This window comes from Aotus nancymaae, unplaced genomic scaffold (genome assembly GCF_030222135.1).
Source record: "Aotus nancymaae isolate 86718 unplaced genomic scaffold, 86718_ANA_hifiasm-v0.15.2.pri h1tg000059l, whole genome shotgun sequence".
NCBI lineage: Eukaryota > Metazoa > Chordata > Mammalia > Primates > Aotidae > Aotus > Aotus nancymaae.
In genome coordinates, this window is record NW_026988473.1 from 70,945,688 (window position 1) to 70,959,917 (window position 14,230).

At 34.5% G+C, this 14,230-nt stretch overlaps 1 protein-coding gene across 5 annotated transcripts in view; it reads left to right on the forward strand.

Annotated features, from left to right (window-relative positions):
- The window catches only part of TMEM135 (transmembrane protein 135), a 305,900-nt gene that overhangs the window by 264,907 nt on the left and 26,763 nt on the right, over positions 1 to 14,230 (forward strand). For 4 of the 5 annotated variants that reach the window (XM_064365385.1, XM_064365381.1, XM_064365383.1 and 1 more), the window contains one exon: positions 13,247 to 13,288. The exons of the other annotated variant lie outside the window; for it this stretch is intronic. In XM_064365385.1, coding sequence (XP_064221455.1) covers positions 13,247 to 13,288 — 42 coding nt within the window. The remainder of the gene's footprint in view (positions 1 to 13,246; positions 13,289 to 14,230) is intronic. 5 annotated transcript variants of the gene reach the window in all.

Genomic DNA, 14,230 nt, shown 5'->3' on the forward strand with positions numbered 1-14,230 from the left:
AGATGGCTTTAATATCAGTTGCTTTCAACAGAATTCAGCTTGTAGGGTGTCATTTAAAAAGTTTAAATAAATGGTACCAAATGAGATTATAGTTTAAAAATAAACAATGGAGTGATATTTCGTAATAGGTCATAAATGTTAAACCTGGGATATCTTTGTTAAACACAGGTCTGGTTATGTCATTCCTCTGGGTAGTGGCATTTTTTGCCTTAGAAGTAAAGTTTATATTCATTTTTGACCTGGTGTGACAGTCTTCCTCCATTTGACTTCCATGTCTCTATGTTACAGTCATATTAAATCTCTTCAGTTTTCAGAATGTCTAGTGTTTTCTTTATGCTAAGTCTTACATGTATTTTTCCTCCCTGCTTTCTTCCTCTGCTTCTTTTTTATAGCATCTTACATGTCTCTTCTTCTGAACAGACTTCGTGACAGCAAAATCAGTGTTAGATACACTTCCTTTGTGTTCCTCAAGCACTGTGTACTTTATATTAAAGTACTTTCTATAACGTAGTGTCATTATTTACTTGTATGTATACCCTCTGGATTGTGAATTCCTGAAGCCATCAACAGTGGCTATTCTGAGCACTTGGCATCCTGCCTGGCTCATTGTCAACTCTTTGTAAATACTTCTGAAACACTTTAACTGTATGAATGAGTGAATAAATGATATGAAGGCGAACAACACTCCACCCTGTGAACATCATGGTCTCACCTCCTCTGCTGGATTTCATTTCCTAGTAACGGGATTAACATGCCCATCAGCTGTATCTCCATTCCTGCCTTTCGGACTTGATAACTTCATATTATAATCACTGTTATATTTCATTTGTGGTATTAAAAATAGCTCCTAATTAAGAAAAGACTGGAAACTCCTATTTATAATATGCACATTTATGTCTAAATGTAAATTCATAGCACATTATCAATGTAAAGAAACTAATGGAACTTTATATTAAGGATGATCCCTGGAAGTTGTTAATGAGTATAGAGGTAGTTGATTTAAAAATAAATTTCTTTAGAAATGGAAAATTAAAACAGAAAATCACAATAACAAAAAACTCCCGCAATTGCTGTCAAAGAAACAACTATAAGAATCTTGGCACCCAAATGGAAATAGTTACTATAAAAATGCAGTGTTTTTCAGTGACTACACGGACAAAAATTTCTTTCATCGTATATTTCTTGAGTGACTCGTACTATGCACTGTACTAGGCACTGGGGATACATAATCAAACAATGAGAAAATCCTGAATGCTTTGGTAACTAGAAGAAAATAATGAAGCTCAGAGGATACATGCACACACACACACAAACATGTGTATGTATTCACATATACCGTGAAATAGTAACTGATGTGTTGTAGACTATCCTATTTCTGAAACCAGTGCCAAAAAGATCTTAAATATTATCATACTTAAAGTGAAAGAAGTTATTGTGAAAAAGAATAATGATAGTATTTTTGGAAGAAAAGGAAATTGTGCTTTGAATTTTCTTAAATATAAACAAATACAGTTGCTCTTCAACAATTATATGCTTGGCCTGTATGGTAGACTGTGTTATTGTTCAATAACCTTTGCAGCCCCTCCCTGGAGAAGTATTATACTTTCCTTCCCTGTTGACATCATGCCTGGAGTTATGACTTGCTTTGGCTAAAGAAATATGAGTGGAAATAATTTATGTATACTTATGAGCAAAATCTTTAAGTCAGAATGCAGTTTCCTATGTTCTCTTTTTTTCCTCTGCTCTGACAATCAGCATTTGCAGATAAAGTTTCTCTATTACTCTAAGGTACAAAATGAAGATTTCCGGTAGTTGAGCCATAGCCAACTGTTGTTTGACATGTAGCATGAGCAAAAAATAAACTTTTTGTTGTTAAAAGGCATTGAGATTTTGTTACTGCAACGTAACTTAGCTCAGTGGTTTTCAAGCTTTAGCATTTTCAAGAATCATGTGGAGATTTTGTTAAAACACAGATTCCAGAGATTGTTTGGCCCCACACTTAGGATTTCCGAATTCAGGAGGTCTGGAGTGAGGACCAAGAATTGTATTTCTGATGTGAAAAGCTTTTGTGAAGGAGAGGTGGATAAGAGAAGCCAGCATAAAGTCTTGACCAAAGGTACACTCTTAGGCAATCACCTTTACATAGGAGAACATGTGGAAGTGAGAAACTAGACATCAGTTCCTTTTCTTTCTTTTTCTTTCCTTCTTTCTTCTCTTTCTTTCCTTTCTTTCTCTCTCTCTCTTTCTTTCTTTCTTTCCTTTCTTTCTCTTTCTTTCTTTCTTTTCTTTCTTTCTTTCCTTTTTTATTCTTTCTTCTTTTTGAGAAAGAGTTTCGCTCTTCTTGTCCTCGCTGGAGTGCAATGGCTTGATCTCGGCTCCTGCTGGGTTGAAGCAATTCTCCTGCCCCAGCCTCCCGAGTAGCTGAGATTACAAGTGCAAGCTGCCACACCCGGCTAATTTTTGTATTTTTAGTAGAGACGGGGTTTCACCATGTTGGCCAGGCTGGTCTCGGACTCCTGACCCTCAGGTGATCCACCCGCCTCAGCCTCCAAAAGTGCTGGGATTACAGCTATGAACCACTGCACCTGGGCAACATTGGTTTCTTTAAAACTATCCATGCCCTTGTAAAGTATTTGCATGATACCAGTTGGAAGACCGTTGTTTTCTACCTTTAGGTGATTTGTGTTTTCTTTTATATAGTCCAGTATCCCTTTACTTGTCTGTAATATTTTGTCTTCACAGTTGAGACCTCAGGAGACCGAGTTAGTTGATTGGGATGAATTTACAGTTTGATCACCTAACCTCCTGGGCCTTCGTTTCTTAATCTGTATAATTCTTTCATGTTACCTTAGTTCAAATATTTTATTTTTCTAATACCATTCTATAGGCTAGCAAGATTCCATTATGTGTTGACCCTCCCAATTTCTATTATTTATACCACAGATTAAGTTCAAAATCTTTGAGATGAAGTAAGGTGGAGTATTTGAAATTAATATTTCTCTTTCTTGGGGGTCAGGATATGCTAAGTCCTCAGTTAATCGGAAAACAGTAGTTTCTGACCAGGTGCAGTGGTTCACGCCTGTAATCCCAGCACTCTGGGAGGCCAAGGCAGGTGGATCATGAGGTCAGGAGTTCAAAACCAGCCTGGCCAAGATGGTGAAATCCCATCTCTACTAAAAATACAAAAATTAGCTGGGTGGTGGTGGCGCCTGTAATCCCAGCTACTTGAGAGGCTGAGGCAGAGAAATGCTTGAACCGGGGAGGCAGAAGTTGCAGTGAGCCGAGATCACGCCACTGCATTCCAGCCTGGGTGACAGAGTGAGACTCCATCTCAAAAAAAAAAAAAAAGAAAGAAAGAAATTAATGTTGATTGGAAGATTGTGTTTAATTGAAAACGTTTGTTTTCATATTTTTCACTACGATTGTAGAAGGGAAAAAACTGAAAGTATTTGCTTGTCTTGAAGTCTTTAAAAAATAGATTGTTTCAGAATTATGATTATAATTTTGTTTAATGTAAGTAATTTTGGTTCATAGCAATGCCATAATTTTCAGACGCTTTCTAAGTTTTTCCTGGATTTACGTGAAACACTATTTTGATATTTTTTGGTTGTTGCCTATAGTTAATTAAGTCTACACTCATGCCATTCCTTGGGAACTGCAAACAGGCCTTTTTTAGGTCCAGTGAAACCACAATCTGCTCCTTTTACAACTATTTTAAAGTTTATCTAGTGTTACTATTACCAGTTCATTTCGAGAAGGAAATTTATCCTAATTAACATTTCTTTTAGATACAGTCTGAAGGTGATTCTTGGTTTCTTAGCAATTTAAGGCTGCTTGGAACATGACCTTCCTAGTTTGGATTTTAAAGCAGAAACAGTTCCAGCTTCTCCAAGTTTAAGGAGAAATCTGATTCTATTGGAGTTATTACTGTAAGTTAAAGTCCAACTGTTTTCAATTTATAGTTAGGACACACCAGAAAAAAGTGCACAATAATCATCTGGGGACTTACAATCTCACTTGATTACGCATAACTGCGGCCTGCTTCAGCAGCTTTGCTTGGGCTCTTGAAGACAAAGCCAAGTATCAGTGTCCCATTCTGTATGAAATAAATGTACTGTGAAATGTTTATCAGAATAGAAAATAATATTTTTAATACACTGGGGAATTTCACTATTTAAAGGAATTCTATTGAAAGTTATTGAAGATATAATGTGTTCATGAAGGGAACAATATAATCTTCCCCAAATTTCTTAATTTTGTGCTGTTCCAACTTCGGATGTTTGTATGTGAGGTTTCTTAAAATAGAGATACAACATTAGTAGTTCAATTTTCTCATGCTAACTGCCTTATGAAGGCTGAAACTGAAATCTCTTAGTCTATTTTATTACTCAAACAAAAAAATTCACCAAAAAAACCTGTGGTATATATATAAGCAATGTAATATATTTTAACCATACATCACAAGTTTTGCATAGTAAATTGCAATAATCACTTTAACCTATTGGAATATACTTATGTGATTAGAATATTGAACATTTTTTAAAACAAAACAAAAATAAAAGTGTGAAAGTAATTTCATGTCAGTATTTTCTTGGTGATCTTATGATAAGCATGCATCAATCAAAATGTACAATTGTTGATCATGTCTCAAATACTAAATTATAATTTAGTACTAAAGTAAGCTTGTATACTTGAAAATGGGTTGGAAAATTAATTATAAAATCTAGTGTATTTTATGTGTTTTCTTTTAAAAAACAAAATAAGAAAAATTTAATTAAAACTACATAAAATTGCCTGTAATCCCAGCACTTTGAAAGGCTGATGTGGGCGGATCACAAGGTCAAGAGATCGAGACCATCTTGGCCAATGTGGTAAAACCCCATCTCTACTAAAAATACAAAAATTAGCTGGGCATGGTGTCACACACCTGTAGTCCCAGCTACTTGGGAGGCTGAGGCAGGAGAATTGCTTGAACCCGGGAGGCAGAGAGGTTTCAGTGAGCTGAGATTACGCCACTGCACTCCAGCCTGGTGACAAAGCGAGACTCTGTCCAAAACAAACAAAACAAAACAAAAACGACATAAAATTGCATGATTTTTGTTAGAATAAAGAGAATTGAATTGGGAGTCACAAAGTAGAGGCATTTAAATAAGCATTCTGGTTCCTTTTTAATTTTCAAATTAAATTTTTCAGTTCATTCTGATTATATTTATGCTTATAGTAATTAGACTAATCAAAATTTTGAAGTTCAGGCTACTGTCTGTAACTGGAATTTATAATCAATTTTATATGTCATACTTTTCATAAATCCAATATAAATGTTTACACTTGAACTTTCAGCATTTTCTTTTTTAATTAATTTTGTTCAAATAAAATAATGTAACAGTTTTGATACTGGGTGACTTAGATGGCTAATATAATCAGAATAGAATAGAATGTTTTAAGAATTATCAATGTGCACAACATTTTAAAACCAATTTGTCTTTATTGTTTGCTAACTGAATCTTTTCACGTATTTCATCGTGCTTTAGCAATAATATAACCTAACACTTTACTCCAATTGAGTAATTTAAGGAAGTAGATGATGTAAAATGCCGAATTAAAGAAATTTAGAACTGAGCTCATGAAGTACAAATAGAGTAGCTCCTAAAAAGCTACCTTTGCATTCTTCAAGTGACAACAGCACAATGTCTTCTGTATATTAGATGCAGAATTAATGTTGAGTGAATCAAGATAGATCATGTAATATTTAATGAATATTTGAGTTTCCTTCTAATTTAATGAGAAAAGAAGAACTCTGAAGTGTCCCAATTGATGCTTAATAAATGATTATTTTTTATCATTATGGCTACCTAGTTATCAGTGTTCATTGGGATCATAGTTTCAAAATATTTCAGCCTAAATCATTTATTTTAGATAGTTGTTTTATGCCTCTTTCTAGCAAAACTTTTACAATCCTGTCAGTAAAGTTGACTAGTTCGAATTTTATATTCTTTGCCATTGTGTTGGTGGAAGATGAATAACTTTTACACTGTTTCAATAAAAATTGATTTTTATGATAAAATTATACAAATAATGCATGAATTTATGCTTATTATAAAAATTCAAAGTGATATAGCCCCATAGAAAGTAAAAAGTTATATTTTCCTGCGTGCCTCTTAATTCATCCAACTTCAATAGATAGTGCAATATAGAAATAATATATTTTATCATTAATGAGATTATGTCTATAGAATTGCTTCTTTACTTAACAGTGTTTCATGCACGTCTTCTATAGCAGTATATGTCTATCCCAGTAGTTGGTCACGAAAGACTAAGTTTGAAACTTGGAAAGTTTCACTTTGAACCTTTGCATGAATCCCCAGTAAGTTTTATAAAATGATAAGCACGTACAATACTTTTACTAGCAACTAGTAATCTTAAGAGATAGTCAGAGTTTTGTTTGTATGTTTGGTTTTATTCTTGGGACTAGTGAGATCATTTATTACATCATAAGCGATTTAGAAGAATTCATTCTATTTTTCCATTATGATTTTAATAATAAATTGATGATGAAATTAAATAAAATGATGACATTTCAGAATTGAAAACCATTTCATCAGCCAGTTATGGTAGTCATTTACTTTCAGTTTCTTTTTAATATACAAGGATGTTGAGCCCTAAAGTTAAGTGATTTACTCGATGGTAGAGAAGTTATGATTAGCATCTGTATCATTTCTCATATCAAGATTTTTTTCACTACACCATGCGTTGCCTCTGAAGAAATTTTTTTTTTCCTTTTTGTTTTTAAGTGTTTATTTAATATGTGTAATATCAGCACAGTGGCACATGCCTTTGATCCAAGCTACTTGGGAAGGTGAGGTGGGAGGATTGTTTGAGTCCAGGAGTTCAAGACCAGCTTGGACATCATAGGGAGACCTCATCTTGGGGAGTGAGGAGAAAGAAGTAATAAATAAGTAAATAAAACATGTAATATTGTTTTAGATGTTTATATTTTTCTTATTTAAAAATTGACACATTAAGTTTATTGCGAAAACATTACAATCACAGACAAGCAGTGGAAAAAATCCCACATTGTCTGCACCTTCTTCTGAGACCACATTTTGTGTATATGAAATGTATTTTATCTTTTAAAAATTGACAAATGATAATTGTAAATATTCATGGGAGTATGTAGTGATGTTCTAATACATACATAGTTTTTAGATCAGGGCAATTAGCATATCTATAATCTCAAATATTTATCATGTCTTTGTATGGGAATATTCAATATTCTCCTTCTAGCTATTTGAAACTATGTATTACTGTTAACTGTAGTCATCCTACAGTGACATAGAACTTATTCCTACTACATAGCTGTAATTTTGTATGCTTTAACGGATCTCTCTATATCTTTACCTTCCCCCTACCGTTTCCAGCCTCTGGCATTTTCTGTTCTACTTTCTACTTTTTACTTCTATTAGATAAACTGTTTTTAGCTTCCACATATGAGTGAGAACATGCAGTGTTTAACTTTTCTATTCATGGCTTATTTCCCTGAACATAGCATCTTCCGGTCCATCCATGTTGCTGCAAATGATGGAATTTCATCCTTTTTGTGGCCATATAGTATTCCATGGATATTTTCTGGATATTAATCTCCTCTAGGATGTATAGTTTGTAGATATTTTCTCCCATTCTGTAGATCACGAGAAATATTTTAAACGAGATTTATAAAGTACATCTTTTACAACTTTTATATTTACCAAATGAGTGAAAACTGAGTAGACAGTAAAAAAATTTTAGAAATCAAAATAGTTTGTTTTCATTCTTTTCAGCTCATTAGAGAGCACACAATGAAGCAGCACATTTACGTTATCACATTTTATGTTGGTGCCAAACAACAGGGTGTCTTAAACATTTTATAGTGGATGGATTATAGGAACATCACACAGCATTAAAATTTTAATGATATTTACTTGGGAGAACTTAATGCACTTTAATTAAGATTAGTAACATTTTTGCATCCCTATAAATGTGTTTTTAGAGGAAAACCTGCAGTAAAATGTTTGCAATAGAAGTCACACCAATGAACTACAAATTCTTCCAAAAACAGTTTTCTAGTGACATCTAGTGGTACAACGTAATAAAGATGACTGTCTCATAAGAGTAATTTCATGGAAGAAAATATCTTTGTGGGTAGAATTGTTTATTTTACTATCATCTACATTTCGAATTGAAAATCTGGACATTTGATCAAGTGTATTATCCTGATAATGATAACACTGAGCTTCTTTATACTTTCCTGTATATGGTATGCAATTCCAACCTGAACCTCTACAATTATTTGTGTATTGACTAAGTTGTTTGATATTATTATGCAGCATATTTCTTTTCCTCCTTGTCTTTCTTGTCTGTTTTATGTCATAATTTGACTTAGCACAGAACCTTTCAAGTAGAGATTCAGTAAATATAGATTGATTTATAGTGTTTATTTTGTCATTTGCATAGATTAAGTTGAAAAGTCTACGTATAATGTGCACTTGAAAATAAAAATGAGACTTTGTACTAGAAAAGAATTTGATTAGGATAAATGGCTTTTTATTTTTCTTCCTTTGAAGAGATTTTCTGCATTGTAAGTTGTGGAGAATTAAAATATATTTAGTCCTTGGAGATTTTCTTTACAATTATTTCCTGTATGATTGTATTTAGTGTCATGCATTTAAATACTACATATAAACAAATCAGACCTCTTCCTTGATCCTTAGACTTGCACAACCAGTTGCTTGCTTCCTCAGCATTTCCATTTAATTAGTTAACACACATCTCAAACTTAACATGTCCAAAACAAAAGTTTTGATTTTCTTTTTGAAACTTCCTGCCATAGTATTCCCTACTTTGGTGAGTGACCGTATTATCCTGCCATTTGATCAAACCAAAAATAAATTCAGTAATTTGTAAATTTTCTCTCTTTTACTCCATGTTTAAACCATTGAGAATTTCAGCCAGCTGTACTTCTCTCCACCTTCTACCTCTATGATCTAGTTGACCATAATCATCTTTCCCCTCCTAATTAGCTTCCTTGCTTCTAACCTTGCCCTCCTGTAAGTCTACCTAGCAGCCAGTGATTTGGTTCACTGCAAACTCCACCTCCTGGGTTGAAGCCATACTCCCTGCTACATACAGCCTCCTGAGTAGCTGGGATTACAGGCAGCTGCCATCCTGCCCAGCTAATTTTTGTATTTTTGGTAGAGATGGAGTTTCGCTGTGTTGGCCAGGCTGGTTTCGAACTCCTGACCTCAGGTGATCCACCCCACCTCAGGTGATCCACCCACCTTGACCTCCCAAAGTGCTGGGATTACAGGCATGAGCCACTGCGTCAGGCCAGAAGTAATTCTTTTAAAATTTAAGATAGATCTTGCCACTCTGTTGAGAACCTCCCAAAGTTCTTACCTTGCCTAAAGGGCTTATGTGAATTGTAGACCACTCCCTCTCTCCACCCCATTGCTAGAATCTCATTCCCTACTACTTCCCTCTCCTATTTTGCTTCAGGTACAGTCATCTACTTGCTTCTCCTTACATGCCAAGCTGACGCCGCATCATGGGCTGTGTACTTGATTACCTCAAATGGAAATGCTCCCCTCTGCTCACTAATGTTTCTGGTCAGATTCCAAATTTTACCTCTCAGAGAGGCTCTTCTCTATGTAAATAATAAAGCCTGACTACATCACCCTTTCTCCCCTTATCTTGCAGCTTTTTTTTTTTTTTGCCATACCAATTACGACTATATGACATATTTACTTTTTTATGTATCTCTTTCCCAACTAGAATGCCAGCCCTTTGAAACCAGGGATTCTTTATTGTTCACAGTTACTTCCTCAGAACCTAAGGCAGTTCTTATACATGGTGGCCATTTAGTTAATATTTATCGAATAAGTTGGTGAGCCTTAGTATTTAAATGGAGAATATGATTTGATTTACATTATAATAATGGAATCAATAGAATAATGAGGAACCTCCTAATGGAGTCTGTTTTGTTTAAATCTTTATATCATATTTTCAACATTCAACATGGATTACAGTTGTGTTTCAGAGTTAGATTAATGCTGAATGGTGTCAAAATGCGGGGCCATATTACTAGCTTTAAGATTCTTTTTATGGAAATAATTACTTTTTTGTTCTTTTGACATAGACATCTGACCCTCAATTACATTAACCATCCTTGTACACATGAATGGAAAGAAGAATAGCCCCTTTTGAATTCATGCTAAGACTTTATTAATATGAAGTGCTTCCCACAGAATTCTGCTGAAAGAATTGAACTTCCATCATAATGAAACTGCAAATTCATTTGTATATGTTCCTTTTATGTTTGAAAGCTACTTTTTGATGTTTTGGTCTGCAATTAAATTTATTGATTAAGGTCACAAATATGCAATTGTGACTAGACCAAGTTGCTAGAATTCTTTTTCCTTTCGGCATAGCACAAAGATAAATGGCTGTCTTTTAACAATAACATACAAAAGCCAAAATTTGTTCCCAGATATACATAATCTTTTATTCAATCTACTGCCTTCTGTTTTCCTGTTGATAGACCCCTTAACCTGCTTCCTTACCATCTTACCTATCTAGATTATGGGTTTTTAAATTACTGCAAAACACTTTCATCAGATGGAAAAAGATTAGTTTAAACATTTTAATGCTGTAATTTTTCCATGCACATTTTATCTTTCCATCTGAGTTATTTTGCCTTTACCCCTATTCCGTGTAAGGTAGATAATTATGTAGTATGTTAGCTGAATTCTGTGGTTACTTTTCTCACTGGTAACATGACCAGGAGGTAGATCATGTTGCTCAACTGAAATGAGTTTTTAAGTGTTTTTTTAATTCTTATAACAAAAATGGGATACATGTGCAGAAAGTACAGGTTTGTTACGTAAGTATACGTGTGCCCTGGTGGTTTGCTGCACCTATTGACCTGTCCTCTAAGTTCCCTCCGCTCACCCCCCACACCCCAATAGGCCCTTATGTGTGTTGTTACCCTCTCTGTGTCTATGTGTTTTCAATGTTCAACTCCTACTTACGAGTGAGAATATGTGGTGTTTGGTTTCCTGTTCCTGTGTTAGTTTGCTAAGGATGATGGCTTCCAGCTTCATCCATGTCCCAGCAAAAGACATGATCTCATTCCTTTTTATGGCTGCAGAGTATTTCATGATGTGTATGTACCACATTTTCTTTATTCAGTTGATCATTGATGGGCATTTGGGTTGGTTCCACGTCTTTGCTATTGTGAATAGTGCTGCAATAAATATACGTGTGCATGTGTCTTTATAGTAGAATGATTTAGATTCCTTTGAGTATATACCCAGTAATGGGATTGCTGTGTCAAATAGTATTTCTAGTTCTAGATCCTTGAGGAATCACCATACTGTCTTCCACAATGGTTGAACTAACTTACATTCCCACCAACAGTGTAAAAGCATTTCTGTTGCTCCACAGCCTTACCAGCATCTGTTGTTTCCTGACTTTTTAATAATTGCCATTCTTACTGGCATGAGACGGTATCTCATTGTACTTTTAATTTCATTTTTCTGATGATCAGTGATGTTGAACTTTTTAAAATATGTTTGTTGGCTGCCTAAATGTCTTCTTTTGAGAAGTGTCTGTTCATATCCTTTGCCCACTTGTTGATAGAGTTGTTTTAAAACATCTCTAGGGATGTGGATTAACTTATTTTCTCAGATTCTATGCCGCTTCTAATACAAATATATATAATTTTGATTAAAATAGATTTCTTAAATTTTTATGCATTTCCTTTGTGACCTTTCATACAGAAGACATAGAGGAAGAATTGCCCTATTATATTTGAGGCTCAACCCTGTACCTAAGAATATCCAGTGTCTTTATAGATTTATTCAAGGGATTTTGATAATACTCAACACCCCCTTTTTTTTTTTGAGATGGAGTCTTGCTCTGTCACCCTGGCTGGAGTGCAATGAAGTGATCTTGAATCTCTTCAGTCTCCACCTTCTGGGTTCAAATGATTCTTCTGCCTCAGACTGCCACACAGCTGGGATTACAGGTGCCCACCACCACACCCAGCTAAGTTTTTTTAATTTTTAGTAGAGACAGGGTTTCACCATATTGACCTGGCTGATCTCGAACTCCTGACTTCGTGATCCACCCTCCTCGGCTTCCCAAAGTGCTGGGATTACAGGTGTGAGCCACCGCACCTGGCCTTCAAACGCTCTTTGTTTAAGTTGATCATTCCTATAAAGAAGAACAAAGACATTGAATAACAGCAGCTGGATGTTGTAAAGCCAGCACAGTAATGTCCCCATTTTAAGATCTTGTTTAAATATTTTTTTTGCAAATCTTTTTTTCTTAATTACCATGTAATTTGAATCTTCCCCAGCTGAAGAGAGTAGACTGTTTCAGAAGGATGTATAAGAAAAAAACATAACTTTTAAAGTCAGACATTCCCCTCCAGCCCCTGAATTCTGGAATTTTGGCTGCTATTACTTTTCTGACCTAAGTTATTGCATTTTTTTTGAGCCTCTACGTAGCAATGGAATAGAGAAAAACCTCTATTCATAGAGTTTAGTGATACGATTAAATGAGGCAACACATATAAAGAGCTGAAAACAGTGCCCAGCAATAGTAAGCACTCAGTAAATACCATTTGGAGTCCTCTCTTTCTGCTCTCCCCTCACCTCAGCTCTGTTCTTCATGCTCTGTGATCTGTTCTAATTGAGCTTAATCAGAAATTAAAACTGTTGAACTAAACTTGAAGCCTTTTTGTGTCTGTCAACTCTATATTATGAAAAGCGTTCATTCGCTGATTTAATAGGATGAAGTCAGGCCTTGAATTGATCTATATACAACACCCAGCAGGTATATGTGGTCTTTTTCTTCTCAGCAAATTGGTCCCCCAGGGATTTGTAGAATGGAGAATGCTCTACTCCCAGCCCTCATTTTAAGTTCAGATGGAGACCTTGGATTTACTTAAGGCTCTCTTCAACCTGCCTGAGAGCTGAGCTCTAAGTACTGTTAATGTGACATAGGAAGGCATTATCATAGTAATCATTTTTGTAAGGTAACTTGCTTCATTGCTTGTTGCTCTTTTGACCATTCATAATGTTTAAATTTTTGCCTTAAGAATTTCATCTTTTAAAACATTATTTTCAGAAAAAAAAATAATAGTTATATAATATACTACTTATATCTAAAAATGTTATTTTATGATCATAAATTCTTATTATTTTAGATGCAAAGATGGTTTGAAAGGATTTACATTTTCTGCACTTAGGTAAGTAACATTTATTTTCATGTTGAGAGAGAATTTACAAGCTAACTTAAAAAATTATATATAATTAACAATGACTATTTACCAACTCAACTTTTAAACTGAAAATAATTTTAGAATTCACAAAGATATTTCCAAGCCTGCAGATAGATAGATCACTGAAAGAGTAATTTGTCAGATTTTTTCCCCCTAAAAATTAATCAGCTACTTCTTTTGGACCTATTGTGTGCTTTCTACTGTGGGGTGTTAGAAAAGAAATGCAAGAACCCACTTCAGGGAACTTGGAAGGACAGAGCTGCACTTGAACAATTACTGCAAAGTTAAGTATTTAATTGTGTGGTACCAGATTATGGGTTTGCTTTAGGGCAGGACTCATGCACTGTCAAACAGATTCAATTTTAAGCATCACTAGAGTCTTTTTTTTTTTAACCTCATAGCTCATCACTTAGCATAGCAATTGGCATATGGTATATACACTGTAGAAATATTGGTTAGTATTAGCATTATATTTTATAGTTCACCAAGAATTTTCACATTGATAAGAAAATTGAATTTTTGCAACAGTTCTGTGAGATGTGTATTTTTATGCCCATATAACATGATCAAAAAGCCGAGGCTTAGAATGTTTGACTAGTTTAACATCACACATTAACTACATATACTGACTCCATACCCAGTGTTTGTCTAGTTTATATCATGAATGTTGCCTGTTTTGTAATCTATAAGTTCTTTGGATTAGATGTTTGGTGAGATTAGTAGTATGGTTTTTACTACAAGTATTGGAGGGAAAAATTAGGGAAAGCTTCAGTAATAGCAAAAGTTTTTATATAATTGTCTCAAGGTTATTCCGAGGATCAAATGAGTTAATACGTGAAAAATATTTCAAACAGTGGCTGGCGTGTTGTAAGTACTCAATAAATGTTGGCTATTATTTTTGTTACTGTT